A 17,846-nucleotide genomic window follows, 5' to 3' on the forward strand; every position below is an offset into this window, starting at 1 on the left:
GGAGGCCAGAGCAGGGCATCAGATTCCCTGGAGCCGGAGTTATATGTAGTTGTAAGGTATCTGATGTGGGTGATGGGAACTGAACTTGGGTCCTCTGCAAGTGAAGTACATGCTCTTGGCCGCTGAGCTACATCTTCTAGCTGCCTTCATCTGCATCTTACTGGTATTTAGAACAGCCTTTCAAGAAACAATCGGCAGCGCCAGTTTTCCTTTTTATATATTTTTACTTTACATCTTATTTTTGACAATTTCATACCAATGTATGTGATCACATTCTCACTATCATCTCTAACCTCTTCCACTCCTGCAGACCTCATTCACAATTAGCCCTTTTCTCTTGATACTGGATCTTATGCATTCTCCAGTGTTCTATGCAGCTGAGGATGACCTTGTGTTCCTGAGCCTCCTGCCTCCATTTTCTGAGTGCTGCAATTATGGGTGTGTGCCATCACATTTGGTTCACGCAGTGCTGGAAACAGAACTCATAGCCTCCTGAATCTAAGGCAGGCATTCTACCAACTGATATTCTCAGTGACTTTTAAGAATCTTACATTCTGGGGCCAGTGAATTTGGCTCAGTGGGAAAAGGCTCTTGCTCCCAAACCTGAGGACCTGAGTTCAAGCCCAGGTACCCACACGGCGGAAGGAGAGAAACAACTCCTGAAAGCTGTCCTCAGACCTTCACATATGCACACGTGTGATGAAAAAATAAGCAAAAACATAATTAAGAATCTCACATCTCACTGTAAGACTCCTTCTGATTAGCAATATGACAGGCAAGAGAAAAATGAAGACAAGACAAAAGAATCAAATAATTTACCCCCAAGTGTAGCCATTAAAGAATAACTGCTGTGAACATTTGGTCACATGTATGCTCTGTAGCTTGGGAAGGCATTCTTCCAAGAGTCATATGCTGAACTCACCGCCAGGGTGACAATTTTAGGAGCTAGAGAGTCTAAAAAGGCATGTGGTTATATCTTCTGCCCTGAATGAAGATAACACTCCAAGTAAGAGTAATATGGAGGCAAAAAGCCCACAGATGCATAAAGTTTTATAGGCATGATTTATCATCAGCTTACCTCGCAGTTTTTCCTCTATAACTGTTCATACCTTCGACACCCATTATCTCTCCTGGATCCTTGTGGTTTTTCAACCACAAGGTTTTCCAGGATGAAGGAAGGTGTTCAACTTTTTGATTAGCTGGGAATCCCATCCCTACTTTCTTTTTTCTTTTTCTTTTTCATTTTTAAGGCATGAACTTCTTGGGTTTTGGGATAGGAGAAATCTAAGCACTCATCACACAGATGTATGGAACTCCAGTGGCAGGAGCAAGAGGCTGATCCAGGCTGGTCTTCTGCTCTGCTGTCATTTAAGGCTTGGTCTTTTGTCTTTAGCCCTTAGTTCAGCAGCTGGTACTTGCACGCAGCCAGGACTGTGTGCTAAATAAACAGTTGCTAATGTAACTTCCAGACTCCTGGGATCTGAGGCTGAGAAAAACCGCAGCGGTGTGGACACTGAGGGCTAGACTGGCTACTGACAGGGTGCTGTCCTGTAGCCGGTATGGAAGCACTGGAATAAGGCCCCAGGAGAGACAGGGAAGGTAGAGCACTCAGCTTGGTGGGGTGAAGCGAGTATTGTTTAGAGATGGATGCAAGTGAGGAGAGTCAGCCCCATGCAAAATGGAAAATTTCTTGTTACGCCATTTTCAGCATAAGAAAGAGCCCATTGATAATTAGTAGCTTTCAAGATGGAAATGGGTTTCCTCGAAAAGAAGGAGGTCGCCCCTAATTGTATATGTCCAGGTAGAAACAGAAGTAATTTGTCAAGAGTTAAAAAAAAAGTTTGCTTAGTAGGAGAGAGAGGTTTTAAGATTATGACCCAAATTCAGAGATTCAGCTCAATGATATACACCGTAGTACATTTTCCTTGTCAATCAATTCCACCATGAAGTCTTTGGGTTTAAATTCATTAACTTTCTCATTATAAATGAGACCAAATGCTAATGTCTTTCTTGACCCAAGTTTCTATGCATCTTGATAGCAGTCTGAGAGCTACCGCTGTGTGCTACACACAGTAGGGGCTCAATAGATATATTTAAATTAGCTCTTAAAACTGAAAAACTTACATTTAAGATAATTTAAGCTACAGGCTCCATGCATTTATGCGATCTGATTGAACTCAGCTGGTCTCGACTAACTACATCAGTGATTCCTGCTCAGAACACTAAAATATTCATTATCTTCTTCTTCAAATTAGAGAAGTTGAAAACTAGAGAGGGAATTTGAACGATTTTGGCATGGGGAGATGAAAGAGTGCTCTGACTGGGTTTCTGAATGCCATGAATCATGGTTGAGATGATTTCCCAGAACAGACCCTTGTAACATTAAATTGCAAATAGGATTTCCCCGCACCCTGAGTACAGAGTTACTGGAAGACCACCCCTAATATAATCATTTCATCTGAATTCTAGGGGTGAGACGGCTACCTAAGTGAGGCATGCTCCCAGAGCGCCTGCAGTGTTCAAGATTGAAATCACTGAGAGCAACAGAGGAATTAACAGGATCACGCTTGGGCCTGTGGAAAGCTCCACTCTCAAGCAGCACTCTCAAGGAGCACCCAACATCTGTGAGCCTCCCTGCCAGCCCTGCCAGGAGGCAAACGGATGAAAGAACCAGCAAGAACTGCTTTTCATCTGATTCCTCTGGCCTTCCTCCTCTCTCCCCTCTTTTTCACCAGAAGATTAAATAATTAGATATTAGTGTTCAAATACAGGTTCTTTTTTTTTTTTTAAATAACTCATTAACAATATTTGGATGCTTTGCCCTAAAAATTAACGGTGCCCGATAAGATGGGTTATGCACTGGACAGATGCATGGAACGAAGGCTGGGTGCTTTCTGATCCAGGCCTCAGACTGGCATCACCAGCTGGCCACAGAATGAGCAGAAGAGCAGATACTTCCTGACACACTGGTGGGGAATCAAAGGTTCTTCGGTCACACTCTCATCTCAACAACTATCCTCATGTTTTCCTCATGCCTAAGGTTCTGTTTTATCTGCATCTCTCTGTAGACGGAGTTTCTTGAATGGCACTCTCAGAAACTTGAAATAGAGAATTTTGTTTTATGAGTTACCTCTACTGCTGCTTTTGCTCTTTCAAACTCCTCTTCTAAGGAATGGTTTCTGGAGAGCAGGGCGCTCCCCCAGCGATGCTCTTTGGTCAGCCGAGCCTGAAATAAACCAAACAGGTGATGTATTATTGGCATCACATGACACAAAAATAGAAGTAGTTTTCATTTTTCACCTTGATTCCCTAGAGCTCCAAAGGACTGAAGATGTATGTGCTCACCTGAGTGTGTGTGTGTGTGTGTGTGTGCGCGCCTGCATGTGTGCATGTGCTCACATGCACAGCATGTGGAGGACATAAAATCAACCTGCGGTATTGTTCTTTAGGCATCAACCATTTATTGTTTGAGAGAGCCTCTCTTGCTGGGATCTGAGGCTCTCTTATTAGCCAAACTTTTTCTGGCCATCTATCTCCAAATCTTGTCTTCTTGTCCCCAGTGCTGGGGTTACAGGTGTGCACATCCATGCCTGTGTGCTGGGGGCCGACCTCAGCAAGCACTTAAGTGACTGAGCTATCTCTCGTGTGCCTTGAGAAGTGTTTTCAAAGTGATTTTTAGGCATAATGTCACCCAGCTTAGGATGGTGTCGTGTGTGTGTGTGTGTGTGTGTGTGTGTGTGTGTGTATGTGTGTGTGTGCGTGCACATGTGGATTCTTGTGCAAAGGTCTCAAGCCTGGCATGAACTCTGAACCATTGTTGTAGAGGACAGCTCCCTATTTACTTTCCAGGAGACACTGAGAAGAAATCCAGTACCTCTGATGAAAGGCAGGCTGGAATTGCTTGATTTCTTTTTACTATACTAAAGAATTTTCCAGCAGGTCTGCTTGGTCCTGTATTACTGTTCTAGGGCATCCAAAAGCATATTTTCACAAACTGAGTGCTTTACCATAGAAGGAATCGAGATTCCCAATGTCCTGGAGGCTAGAAGTTCATGGCCACAGCGGTGGCAGGCTTGATCTCTCCACAGCCTTGGGAGGGGAGAAGGGGGTATTCTGTGCCCCTTCCTGTGAGCAGGGGCCTCAGGTGGGTTATGGTCACTCTGCACCATCATCTCTTGTCTCTCGGTCTGTCCCTTTCCACTTTTACTCTTACACAGCGCCTGGGACTGCAATCTGGGCTTTTGCAAACAGCACAGGAAACTTCCCTTCTCTTCACCTCACCTGCGTAGCCAGCCCTGTCCTCTCTGTGCGTGTGAGAGCCACAGGTTCTAGGGCTGTGACAATCCACCTTTTCTGAAAACCCCATTCACCACTACTTTCATATGACACTCTCGTGGCACAATATACTTTATTAATAAGAATATACAAGTACGGAGGCTGGGAAGATGGCTCAGACGTTAAGAGAACGCACTGCCTGTACGGAAATCTTGAACTCTATTTCTAGAATCCCCCCTCCAGCAGTTCAGAACAGCCTGTAACTCCCGCCAGGAGGTTCAACACCTAGGCATCCTCAGGCATCATGTGTGCTCATAGGGCATGCAGACAAACACAATATATATCATTAAAAATAAATGGATAGATATAATTTTAAAAATATAAAGTGATAGACACTAGGTGCTTGGACCCTGATGCCTGGGAAAGCTGTGATGGCCATTTGCTCCTAGAAGGCTAAGTCATCTATGTGTAACTTGGTGAATTATCTTTGGGAGCTCTGCTCAGGACTACCTTGCTCCTGGAACCAACTCCTTCATCTCTCTGTTGGCCCCTCCATCAACAAGTTAACAAAACAAATCTTTCAAATGCAGATGCACGGCAAGAAATGAATGATGGAGCTTATTTTCTGAAGTTAGTTATTTATAAACAAGCAAGTAGGTTGATGGCTCGGGGTAGGAAGAATAACAATTGTTAAAATGTTCACACCACACAAAGAAGTCTACAGATTCAAGGCAACTCCTTAAAGTCCACTGGTATCTATATGTACATATTTTTAAAACACTAAGTTGTACTGTATGAGAAAAGACCATGTCCTAGTTTGCCTTTGGTTACTGTGATAAATCAAGCCAAGCCAGCGCAGGAACTCAAAGCAGGAATTTGAAGTTGGGAACTGAAGAAGAGGCCATGGAGGAACACTCCTTTCTGGCTTGTTTAGTTTGTTTTCTTACGTAACCCCGAACCACCTGCCAAGGAGTGGCACCGCTCACAATGGACTGGATCCTCCCACATCAATCACTAATCTAGAAAATGCTCCACGGGTTTGCCTACAAGCCGATCCGATGGAGGCAATTCCTCAGCTGAGGTTTCTCTTCTCAGATGGTCAGAATGTCAACAAGCGACCAGTAAGAAAACAAAAAGCCCTGTTGAAAATGGGCCAAAGACCATGGGGAGCTATCTTCTGGAAGAAGAAACAAAACTTACCAACAGGCTTAGGAAAAGCAGTCTCCTCAACTAAGTAAGCAGAGAGGAAATGAAAATGAAAACCACACTTGGCATTACCTCACGTTGGAAGTGAAATGAGCCCAGCACAGAATGTTGGGTATCATAATCAAACTAAGATGTGCTGTCTAAACCAGCTGACCTCTTAGAAGGTTGGAGGATGGAGGTGGCCAGAGCTGGGGCTGAGGAAAGGGTGGTACACTGTTGGTCAAAGGATATAAAACTTCATCCTGAAATCTAGGTTGGAACTAGATGACTATAGTTAAGAGTGTGTTGTGTCCTTGAGAAGTACTGCAGTAATTTTAGGTGTTTTTTTCTAAACAGATCCATGGATGGGAATTCATATGCAGATAGCATATGAGCCAACTTGCTGTGCCCGCACATTTCAAAACATTATACGTGATAAACATACACTTTTATTTGCCAAGTAAGACATAATGATAAAGGGGTGTCTTTGGTGCCTTCGAGTGGCTTTGGAAACAGAGGAAGAACTAAGGTGGTCTGAGGCAGGGTTTTATCAGCAGGCACTTTGCACTGCTGAAACAGGATCCATTTTGCTGGGAAGCTTGACCTAACAGGATTCTATTAGCATCCCTGGCCTCTCCCTTCATTAAAGTTTCAGGACCCAGCTGCGATATGAATCACAGGCTGCAAAGGGCACTGCGTATCAGGATCCCAGGCTTGCAGGTCAGCTCCTCTTCCCCACTTAACGCAGCCAGCACAGAGAGAGGCTCACTGTGCAAATGACATTTTATTCTGACAGTACAATTACTATTTAGGGATACTCTATTTCTCACATCATTTGAAAGGCTTCAGGTTATTACTAAGATAAGTGTTATCTAACTTACCATTTTTAAAAGTTTTTGGCCCAAGGAAGCATAAGTTAAATGTTATGGAATATAAATAGCAGCTGATATGCAATTGAAAAATTTGATACTTTTCCATGATTTCGTGCCATGCTGAAAAATGCTGGTTAAGAAGTGAGCATAGGGGCCCAAGAGTAGTTGAGGCCACTTGTTCTTTCAGAGGACTCGGGTTCAATTCCCAGCACCCACCTGATGGCTCACAAGGACCTGTAACTACAGTTCCAGGGTATCTGATGCTCTCTTTCTTTGGTACCAGGCACACATGTGACACACATGTATACATGTAGACAAAACATTCATACACATAAAAGTAAAAGAAATAAATAGAAGGGACTGAGCACAAACAAGTGATAACACACAGGGCTAAAATCAGCCTTCCTTGAACCCAAGATGTTAAACATGTCTAATTTTATCAGAGGAAAAACCCGAGACTTGGGAAAATATAGCAATGCGGCTGGGTTGTTGATACTGTTTGGCACTTTGAAAAGAGGCATGATAAACAAAACAATTACACCTGTCAGTTTGAGTGGCAGCCATCTTCTTAACATCATAGCTTGTATAACAGCCGTCCTCAAACATGACTGGGGGCCGAAATACCCACAAGGTCTTTTAAAATTCACATGGCTAGCTCCTACCCCAGGGTCTCTGATTCAGTAAGTCTGGTGAGGAGCCTAGGATCTGCATTGCCACAGATCCTCAGGTACCGCTGAGAGTGCAGGCTCAGGACCTCAAAGAAGATCCCGGGTATATATGTGGGTACAGATATACATACAACTCACCCTACAGATTTGCCTATAGGCAATATGATGGAAGCATTTTCTCAATTGAAGTTTCTCAGATAACTCTAGATTATGTCAGGTCGACTGAAAACCCCAACCAGGGCACTTGGGAAAGAGGGTCTTACTGAGGAGTTGCCTGTATCACGTTGGCCTGTGGTGGTCTTGTCTCTGGTGGATTATTTTGATTATGTTAAATGATGTAGAAAGATGAGCCCATTATGGGCAACATCATCATTGCGTAGGTAGGGGTCCCAGAACAGTATGAGAGGAGAAAGCTAGCTCAGCAAGCTTCAGAGACTGCCTTTAACAACCAGGAAGGATGCCTTCATTCCATTTTTTTCTGATCTTGACTGTGGATACGATCTGACTAGCTGCACCACGTTCCCCCTTCTGACTCCCCTCAAGGATGGACCAAACCTGGGAATGGTAAGCCAAATGAATCTGTTTCTCCACAGAGTTGCATGATGTGAGGTATTTTACCACAGCAGCAGAAGTAAAATTAGAACACTGTTAAAATAAAGACGGAAAACGGGTGTGCTCTCTTTAGAAAATAGCAGTTCAATGACTGGTCGACCTTGTGTGCAGTGTGACATGATTGTTAAAGGCAGTCTATGAAGTCAGGCTGTTTAAGGCTAATTCCTAGTTTATTGTCATCCAGACACCTTGAGCACAGTACTGAATTCCCAAATTCTCATCTGCAGTGTCTATATTTACTCATAGAGTCCCTGTAAGAATCAATTGAGTAATAGTATTCATATAAATAGAAATACATAATACATCGCAAACGTTCCGCCAAGCCTGTTACCACTAGGTTACTGCTTTCATTAAAAGTTTTATGTTTATAGCAATTTTTTGACAGTTGATGGAGACAACTTGGCTTTTCAGACCATTTAAATACTAGTCTCACTGAAATCCAGGGTTTTTGATTATTAGTCAACAGACATTTGTCATGCAGGGCACTCAAACAAAAGGGAAAATTCCTTTCCTCAAGAGTGTGATAGCACATGGTCACTGTATCCATTCTGCTATGAAATCTTATGCCAAAAAAAAAAATCAAGAAAATGCTGATTTTGAAAAGAGATGGTCAGCATGTTCTCAGACACGCTGAAAAACTACTAATGAAACTACTTAAAAATGATCTAGAAGTATGTGTGTTTCTGTTTTAATTGTCTGAAAGTTGTTAAATGTTTCCCCCTCTTGTTGGGGTCTCTTATTTACTCATGTGACAAATATTTGTTGAGAATTTCCTACTGTGTTGACTTCTTTCTTTCTTTCTCTCTCTCTTTCTTTCTTTCTTTCTTTCTTTCTTTCTCTCTTTCTTTCTTTCTTTCTTTCTTGTAGTGCATTCTATGAGTTTTAACCCAGATATTTTTTATTTTCTTTTTTGTTATTAATTACAGTTTATTCGCTTTGTATCCTACCTGTAGCTCTCTCCCTCCTCCCCTCCCAAACCTACTCACCTTCCCTCTGCCCCACCCTTGCCCCTCCCCCAGACCACTGATAGGGGAGGTCTTTCTTCTGATCCCAGTCTATCAGGTCCCATCAAGACTGGCTGTGTTGTCTTCCTCTGTGGCCTGGAAAGGCTGCACCCCCCTGAGGGGGAGGTGATCAAAGAGCAGGCCAATCAGTTCATGTCAGAGACAGTCCCTGTTCCCATTACTAGGGAACCCACTTGGACACTGACTGAACTGCCATGGGCTACATCTGTGCAGGGGTTCTAGGTTCTCTCCATGCATGGTTCTTGTTTGGAGTATCAGTCTCAGAAAAGACCCCTGTGCCCAGATTTTTTGGTTCTGTTGCTCTCCTTGTGGAGCTCCTGTTCCCTCCAGGTCTTTCTATCTCCCCCTCCTTTCATAAGATTCCCTGCATTCTGCTCAGAGCTTGGCTATAGTTCTCTATATACAATGTTTCAGGGTTTTTTTTTTTTCTTTATTTTTCCTTCACTTCTGTATCATTTTCTCTCATCTTTGTTTCCATCTTACCCCAGTGACTGTTCATCATATGGCATGCAGAGGAAAGAGATTAGGTACAATTTCTGATAGGCAGAATAATGAGTATTTATATAGCATTAGATTAGATTATTTTCCTGAGACATAGAGGCTTAATACTTCTCTGAGTATACTCCTGTTTTATCAGTGTATATTCATTGTATGAAAGAATGGGTTTCATGACCATGTTCTCACTTATACATGTATATATTTAAAATTATTTAAATGAGGTGTGTGTATGTGTGTATGTTCATTAGTGCCTATGGAGCCCATTGGCCTATAGCTGGAGTTACAGGTGGTTGTGAGCCTCTCCGCATGGTTACTGGGAACCAAACTTAGGTCCAGCCATTTCTTCATGAAGTGTGTAGAGCATTAGAGTCTATAAACTCCACTGCTACTTGACCCTGTCTTTAATCTCCCACATATCACTAGCCTCCTTTCTCTTTCCAAAGAGTTTGCCTCTTCTTCCAAACCTTTTTTAAGTCTAGATTCTGCACATGAGAGAAGAAAATATGAGATGTGTCTTTCTGACTCTAGCTTATTTCACTGCAGATGACAGATTTTCACGTTTCTTAGTGGCTTAATAATACTCAATGGCATAAGTACCACATTTTTTCCTTATTTGTCTGCAGATGGATATCCAGATAATTCTGTAATTTGGCTATAATGAGTAGTTCTTCAGTAATGTGTGTGCAGAATCTCTGTGGTATTGAATTCCTCTAACTGTATTTTATAACCTAACCTGTGTGTCCTACTTACTGCCTTGCTTATGTCTGTAAGGACAGTAGATGTCCACGCACATTTGTTAAACTGATACGGAAGCCAACAGCTTTTCTATAAATAAGGATATGAGATGAATTTGGGAAGAGAATGAATTATATACAGAACAATTCATTTTGTTTTATGAAGTTTCTGTAAGAAAGTGACAGACATTCTTGAACATTGCTCAACTCACATTCTTCCAACAGAATTAAATGATAATTGGGCTTTGCAGTAATAAAAGTAACAATGGCTTATGAGTTCTCTCAGGTGAGCAGCCCAGGTGGATGATGCCAGGACACACCCTCGGTGGTTAAGAACAAGGGCTTCACAGATTTTAACGGGTGCCACTTGAATCCCGGCTCTTTTCCTCTTTAGATGGAGAACTCTGGGGAAATAGTTTTTACTTTTCAATGAAAAGTGGAGATAATATAAAACCTCAGGTTACAGTGGGCATTTCACTGTGCATGAAAAACATGGACGGGTGGGAAAGCTCTGCTCTGCTGGAGTGGGTCATCTGCGAGTCACGTGACTATGTCTGCATCTGGAGCACCTGCAAACGCTGGTCAGTCAGAGGTTTGAGCTGGACTTGGCGCTTCCAGTGTGCAGAAGGGGAAGGAAGGGCTTGGATCATGTCTGCAGAAGAAGCTGTAGTCTCACCCTTTGCCTCCACATCGATATTTACCCAGACTGGAAAAGTGAATTTTGCAGCCTTTCCCTTTGTTTTCTCTTCAGCTCTTCAAAATTTTTAAACATATATATATATAATATATTATATAATATATTATATTATTTTCAGATGGTATGATTTCTTTAAACAGTTACATTTGTGGAATGACAACTATATAGTTTGGGTTAAGTGTCAAGAACCTGTGCCCTTTAGTCCACAGTGATTATGTAACTCATTGTAATCCCTCGCTTCTTTGATTGTTGTATTCAAGGCACCCTTTGAGATCATACCATACCTTCTTTCCCCCATCTTGAAAGGAAAATGAGAAAATATACGTTTTCATATTATGTGTTCCCACTTTCTTGTGATTCTGAAATATGATTTTTAAAGAAGGTTTGTAAATAGCTCCCCACCTGTTGAGTCACTGCCTGGGGTAATTTAGGTTGGCTTGAGGGAGAAGAAGCCATTTCCCTGGTTTTGCTGTGAACCATCTGGCTGAGCGTGGAGCAGGTACTGGTGAGTCAAAATGGCTTGTCTGAATGATTTCTGAGCCAGTCTTTAGATGAAATTCTGTCCTGTATTAACTCTACTGTATCTACATGAAGAGGCCATGCAGTGGTGAGCAGCATATTTCTAACAGCATACCCATCTTCTGTGTGCATGCAAGTGTGTGCATGTACAGGCTAGAGGCCAACCTCAAGTGTCAGTCTTCATGTTCCATTCACTTTGCTCTTGGAGGCAAGCTCCCTCGCTCCCTCATTGGGCCTGCTACTTAGGCCAGGCTGACTGACAAGTGAGCCTCAGGGCTCCTCCTGTTTCCACCTCCCTTGTGCTAGAATGGTTAAGTGTGTACCATCAAGACCAGTTTTTTGTTTTTAACATGGAACTCAAGTCCTTGTAGTTACAAAACAAGTACTTTGATGGGCATTTTCCCAGCAGTCTTTCCTTGTTTTTATTACGCATACTCAATGGTGTTTGTACCACATTTTCCTTATTTGTCTGCTGATGGATATCCAGGTAATTCTGTAACTTGACTATCGTGAATAGCCTTTCAGTAACATGGGTGTGCAGAATCTCTGTGGTATGCCAATGTGGATTCCTCTAACTGTATCTTATAACCTAACCTGTGTGTCCTACTTACTGCCTTGCTTATGTCTGTAAGGACAGTAGATGTCCACGCACATTTGTTGAACTGACATGGAAGCCTACAGCTTTTCTAAGAGGAAGGATCTGAGATGAATATTGGAAGAGCCTGAATTGTTCTCTTCCTGCTTTGTTTCTAAGACTCCATGTTTCAGGTATAGCATTAAGCCTGCATTTCATGAACATTTTCTTCTTTTGTTATGGATTGGAATTAACACTAGAAAAGTATGATTGTTTCAGGCATGCCTTGATAAGTAAACAGACAATGTCTAGAAAAGTAACAGAGGAGGTCACTCCCTTCCTCAGTATCTCAGAGGACTCACTCTCACGGTGAATTGGAAGGCGTATTTTGGAAGGCAACATAAGGAAGCTCATAAACAATCTTCCAAAGTGCGTTGTGTTTGCAGGACAGTGGGGTGGGATGGAATTAGCAGACCAGCAGGAGACTAGTAGTCATTGGGATAATAAGATAAATGCATTGTGGGTTTCTATGGCAACTGGGGGCCCCAGCTGTTCCTCTGGCCCAGCTGGTTGTAGAATGGCCCACCTGTGCCAAGTCTCTCCCTGCTTCAAAACAAATGCTTTGTCACTGCATCACACTGTTCCAGAGAAGGCAGCGGATGAAATGTGAAGCAGCACCAATTACTTGAGCTGAGCGGAGCTCGCTCATGCTCCTATGAATACTGCTTTTCTAATGGATGCTGTCATTTTTCTCTTAAGATACATTTAAAGTGAGCACCAAAAAATTCATTTTCCATGCTACATTTGCAATTCATTAAAATCTGTGAGATGATGTGTTCAGGAAGTGAGTTGAGTGGATGTCCAGCTGTGGTCTGGGAACAGCCATGTCCCTTCTCCTAAGGGTGATGAATCTGTAGGGAGACAGTTGGTGGCTTGGGAAATTCTCAGAGCTCCATTATCATTGGCTGTCTGGGTCCTTCTCCCTGACACTTTCTATTTGTGGGTCCACAAACAACTTTCTTCACTTCACTGTTTCCCTGTCTGTACAGTGGGGCAATGGTGGAGCTTAGCTTTTTCTGCCTTTTGTCAGGGCTAGATCGGTTCTGATTTATATTAGAAACTCTCATAGTCAACAATAATATCTATTTTTTGCGGGTGCCTGTGGGGTCAGAAGAAAGAGTTGAATCTTTCTTACAGGCTGTTGTGAGCCGTTCAACATTGGGTGCTGGAACTAAACTTAGGTCCTCTGCAAGAACTGCCTGTTCTTACTGCTGGGTCAGTGCTACAGCCCAGATTATATCCCTATTTAACTTCAGGTCTACATTCCTTCTGTGGGTCACAATATGTGATGTGGCAAATTCAAGAACATTTCTTCTGCTCATTTCCTTCTGTATCTAGTCTCACTGCAGTTGGACTCTAGAATGCAGGAATGTGCACACATAGTTCTTAGGAGATCTTTGTGATGGAAGGGCAAGGCCTTAAAACATATCCCAGGGGCGGAAAGAGAGCACCATTACTTCCTTTCAGAACTGTGGGAGAGGGAGGTAGCTGTAGTGAAGCCGTTGACGAGCTCAGGGCCAAGCAGTGGATCGACAGACAGAATTCACATCCTACTTCTTCCTGCTATTGTATCCCAGCAAGTCAGGGTTGACTTTACGGAGTGTGCCAGATCCCTGTGAGAAGGGTCTTTATGATGAGGCTTAGAGTGATGGACAGGACTACTGAGTATTAGCTCTAACACAAGAGAAGTTCCCAATCAGTCTTGAAGGCTCGCCCTCCTGGATACTCACAGCGGTAGCTCTCACTGTGCCCACCATTACTGCTGGTGTTAGAATAATATAATACGTGACGTAACACCTATTTTAATGCGACAGAACACTGGGCTCAGTAGCTTACTCCACAAGGCAAAGATGTGAATGAACACTCGGAATGTCATTTCCTTTTCTTTGTGTTCTATGACATAAGTAGTGCTAATACTGGACTAGAGCAGATTTTTGTATTGCCAAATAATGGGACAGTCAATGGCAGCACAAGGAAAATGTGCTAAGTACACAGTGAATTCATTAACACGTTTTCCAGCCAAATGCATGGAAGTGTATACAATCAGTTATTCTAAGCACCGAGACAGCTATGGAGTGTGAACACACTTTGCAATGCAAAGTTCGGAAAAACACTTCAAACTTTCTGTGCAAAATTTGAATAAAATATTTACGATGCAGTCTCTGTTAGAGCAGACGGGTTCCTAAAAGTTGTTTTGGTTACCTGTGCCGGAGTCACAAGTTCCAACTCAGAAGCTGACTCGGAGTTGAGGGCACTTTTCCCAGCACTCAGCTCTGGCTGAGATCTGTGTTCTGAGGACCTGCAGTGAGACATTGAGGGCATTTATGCACAGCAAGAACAAGCTCAGCCAGAAACCCGGCCAGGAGCCAGGCTCTGGGCACAATTCAGACAGAAACAAACTTCTCTAAGTTTCCTCCATAATGGCCTCTTCCAGAATTTAAACGGCTATGAATTACCTGCTAGCTATAACTATTTTTTTAGTAACTTAGGATCCAGTTGAATTATGGGCAAAGAGGACGTGAATAAGTTGCCATTTTTCTTATAGGAAATCCCATATTTTGAAAAAAAAATAGTGTTCTCTTCTTGTTGGAGACAGTGTCATAAGGTAGGTCTCTATGGGTCTGGATTGTCACAATATGGGAATTTGTATGAGGGCAAAGGAGGCAGAAATAGAAGGCTGCCTTTTCAAATCTTTAAAAACATGGTGTTCTGGTTAGTTTTACTCAACTTGACAACAACTAGAGTCATTTGGGAAAAGGGAACCTTAGTTGAGGAATTGCCTCTATCAGATTAGCCCGTGGGCTGGTGTGTAGGAAATTTTCTTCGTTTTTGATTAAGATGGGAGGGTCCAGCCCACTGTAGGCAGTGTAACCCACAGGAAGGTTGTCCTGGGTTGCACAGGAAAGCAAGCTGAGGCAAGGCAGGAGAGCAAGTGAGGAAGCAGTGCTCCTGGCCCAGTGCTGGACTGTGACCTGAGAATTCTAAGGTGAACTAAACCCTTGCCTTCCCAAATTGCTTGTTTTTCGTGGTGTTTCATCACAGCAATAGGAATGTAACTAATACACCTGGTAAAACCTAAGTGGCCACATCCTTTCCTGAGTGTCCATGACTCATCTGTAATTACTACAGTCAATGGCAGTGGATGATTGAGAGCAGGAAAGCTGTTCGACCAGAAACAACGTGACCACCATTGATACAATGATACATTAGACACACCCTCACACAAATACTCATGTGCACTTCTGTTAGCTGACAGCTTAGCTACACATTAGAAAAATTATTAAAATTATCAAACCAGAATCTCTTCAAATTCTTTCTGATTAAATTTGCTTTAAAAAAGAAGAAAGCTCAGTCAAAGTGGTTGGTGGAAGTGATAGCATATAAAAGATTATGATTCTATTTGAATCTTGGCTTCTATCTTAAGCCAGACTCCTCAGGTGTCTGGATTAACTGAGCTCATCAGCCGTTTCCAGATGTGAAGTCAGTATAAGCTGCTGTTGCGTGGAATGAGGGCATCTTACCACAGGAGCTCTTTGGATCCCGCTCTAGATGAGCATGACTTTCTCTCTGCCATGAGATGCCCCTTGCTTGTCCGGTCACCATGAAATTTGACGTCATCCCATTTTTCCAGTTGTGTTTGAATGTCTATTAAGGATGAAGAAAGTGGAGGAAAAAGCCCAGGACCAACATGAGGGTGCACAGAAAAAAGAAATTGACAAGGATTGAGATTCCAGGCAAGCTATACTCAGTCCATGCATACAAGATGGAAGGCCAGCATTTACTTTCATAAGAGCAAATGAAAATGAATTAAAACTCATGTAGCTAAGTAAAAACAAAACTTATTAAGATAAGTTGGATTGCTTTTAGAGTTGAAGCAACCAAGTATAATTAATTTCAAGAACTACTTTTATGAATCTGCATGATACACAGAAGTGTGTGTGCGTGCACACACAGAGTCATTTTTGTTTGTTTTGCCTGGTTGTATGAACTGAGAAGTAAACTGTCTTTTCTTAGGGGATGTAGATAAAAGTATGAGCTTGGATGCTAACTATGGCCAGGTGCACATTTCCAGCTCTTTTTCTTACTAGCTGTGAGATCTTGGACAAGTTAATTATTATTATTATTATTATTATTATTATTATTATTACTATTTTTGAGACAGAGTTTCTCTGTGTGGCCTTGGCTCTCCTGGACTCACTTTGTAGACCAGGCTGGTTTCAAATTCCCAGAGTACCGCATGCCTTTGCCTCCCTGAGTGGCAGGATTACAGGCATGCTCCACCATGCCCGGCTGTGGACAAGTTAAATTTTAAAGTCAGGTTTTCACCTATTTCAGGGCGGTAATAATGAGGTAAAACATGTAATGATTTAGAGTAGTTCCTGGATATTGCAAGCCAACAGTGAAGGGTATTAATAACTATCACCATCATCCTGGACATTATCTTAGGACTGCTTTGTCTGGATGTCCCAAGTCATGTGATGCTCTGATTTGTCTCCCTTGTTTCTCTCATTCTAAGCTGAGAATTCATAGAGAACAAGATGCACATTTTTCTTTAATTTGCTCGTGGGCCTACAGAGATGCCTGGCACCCACCACAAGCTCACTCCATTTGGAGGGGCATGTAAGTGAATGAATCAACATCCGTTTTATGAAGCTGAGCTTCCATGGCTACTCAGTCCAAGCACAAAAGATGCTACAGTCTTCCCAGCTCCCTGAAAGAACTTTAACTTTCCTATACATCTGTTCCCTGTTTTAAAGTCATATGTGGACTTGATTGTCATGTTAGCACCAATAAGACAAGGTTAAATCATAGCTGCTGCAAACCTCTGCCTTACCTAAATCTAAGGATGATGTCTCCGGTCCTCGGAGAGCCTGTGCTCTCTGCTCAGTGTCTGCAGTGATGAGGTCAGAGCCATCAGCTTTCTTCTTGAGGGATGAGCTCTTTGATGAGGACTCAGATTTCTTGGCTTTGGTTTGAGTCTGAGAGATGGGTTCACTCAGGTCAAGGAGATCCAAGCCAGTGGTCAACACTATGGGAGACAGAACAAGTAAAGAGAAGCCTATTTACTTCCTGTAGTTATTACTATGTATTCATTTATTTTTGTATGTCTGTGTGTTTGTATATATGTGTGTATGCACAGTCAAGGGTGTGGGTGGGACAGACATGTGTGGAAGTCGGATGACAATCTTAGGTGTTGTACTCAGGTGCTGTCCATTTTGTTTTTGAGGTCTCTCACTGTCCTGGAACTGGATAAGTAGGTTAGTCTAGCTGGCCTTTGAGTCCCAAAGATCTGCCTCTTTTACCATCCCAGGGCTAGGATCACACTACCATGACCATTCTTCTTCCCCTTTCCTTTCTTTAAACATGGTTTCTGGGATGGAACCCAGAACCTTGTCTTACAAGCCAACCACTTTACTGACTGAGGTAACTCTCCAGTTCCAAGTAATCTGTTTCTAAAATAACTGTGTCAGTTGGGTGCAGGTGCCTCTATGTTGGTAGGACGGATTAGGGTCAGCACTGATGGTTGGCTGTTTGTCTGTGTGGGAAGCCAGCTTACTCAAGGCAAAAATTACCTAGACCCACCTCTGCAGTGAGAACATTTAGGATGAAAATAAAACGAATATCAGTTCAGGTATGGATTCTCTATTGTTCTGATTAATTTTAGGGAAACTTTGGTTTAGAAATTTTTTTTCCCCAGAAAATGGAGTATTAAGGAAGGCTGGCATCATTTTTTTTGTTTGTTTGTTTTTGTTTTTGTTTTTGTTTATACTGAATTAGGAAGTTTGGTCATAAAAATCACATGCATTTGGGTCTCACAGGAGAGGGATTTTATAATGCGGTCAATGAAAAGGTACACAGGCTGATGCCTTAACATTTACTATACCAATTGTAATTCTAACCAGTTATAAAATGATTAGACTTAGTAGTCATTTCCTAGCAGGTTGGTTTCATTGTACTGAATACTCCAATGGAGGTAGAAGTAATACACAAACCCAGGCAAAGCAGAATCAATAAGGCTAGCCTTGTAACCTGCTCTTTTTCCAGTACAGACAACTCATATGTGACTGGCTCTACCCGAGAAACAGAAAGCCGAGAGGAGACACAGTCCCTCCATCTCCTTCAAGTT

General features: G+C 42.4%; 1 protein-coding gene across 13 annotated transcripts in view; it reads right to left on the reverse strand.

The window, feature by feature from the left end:
• Positions 1-17,846, reverse strand: part of Pex5l (peroxisomal biogenesis factor 5 like) — a 198,882-nt gene that overhangs the window by 47,196 nt on the left and 133,840 nt on the right. For all 13 annotated transcript variants that reach the window (XM_060378207.1, XM_060378211.1, XM_060378209.1 and 10 more), the window contains 4 exons: positions 16,554-16,748; positions 15,241-15,364; positions 13,922-14,018; positions 3,131-3,226 (listed from right to left, as the gene is read on the reverse strand). In XM_060378207.1, the coding sequence (XP_060234190.1) occupies positions 3,131-3,226; positions 13,922-14,018; positions 15,241-15,364; positions 16,554-16,748 (512 nt within the window). The remainder of the gene's footprint in view (positions 1-3,130; positions 3,227-13,921; positions 14,019-15,240; positions 15,365-16,553; positions 16,749-17,846) is intronic.

Source organism: Meriones unguiculatus, chromosome 2 (genome assembly GCF_030254825.1).
Source record: "Meriones unguiculatus strain TT.TT164.6M chromosome 2, Bangor_MerUng_6.1, whole genome shotgun sequence".
In the NCBI taxonomy this organism is placed as follows: Eukaryota; Metazoa; Chordata; class Mammalia; order Rodentia; family Muridae; genus Meriones; species Meriones unguiculatus.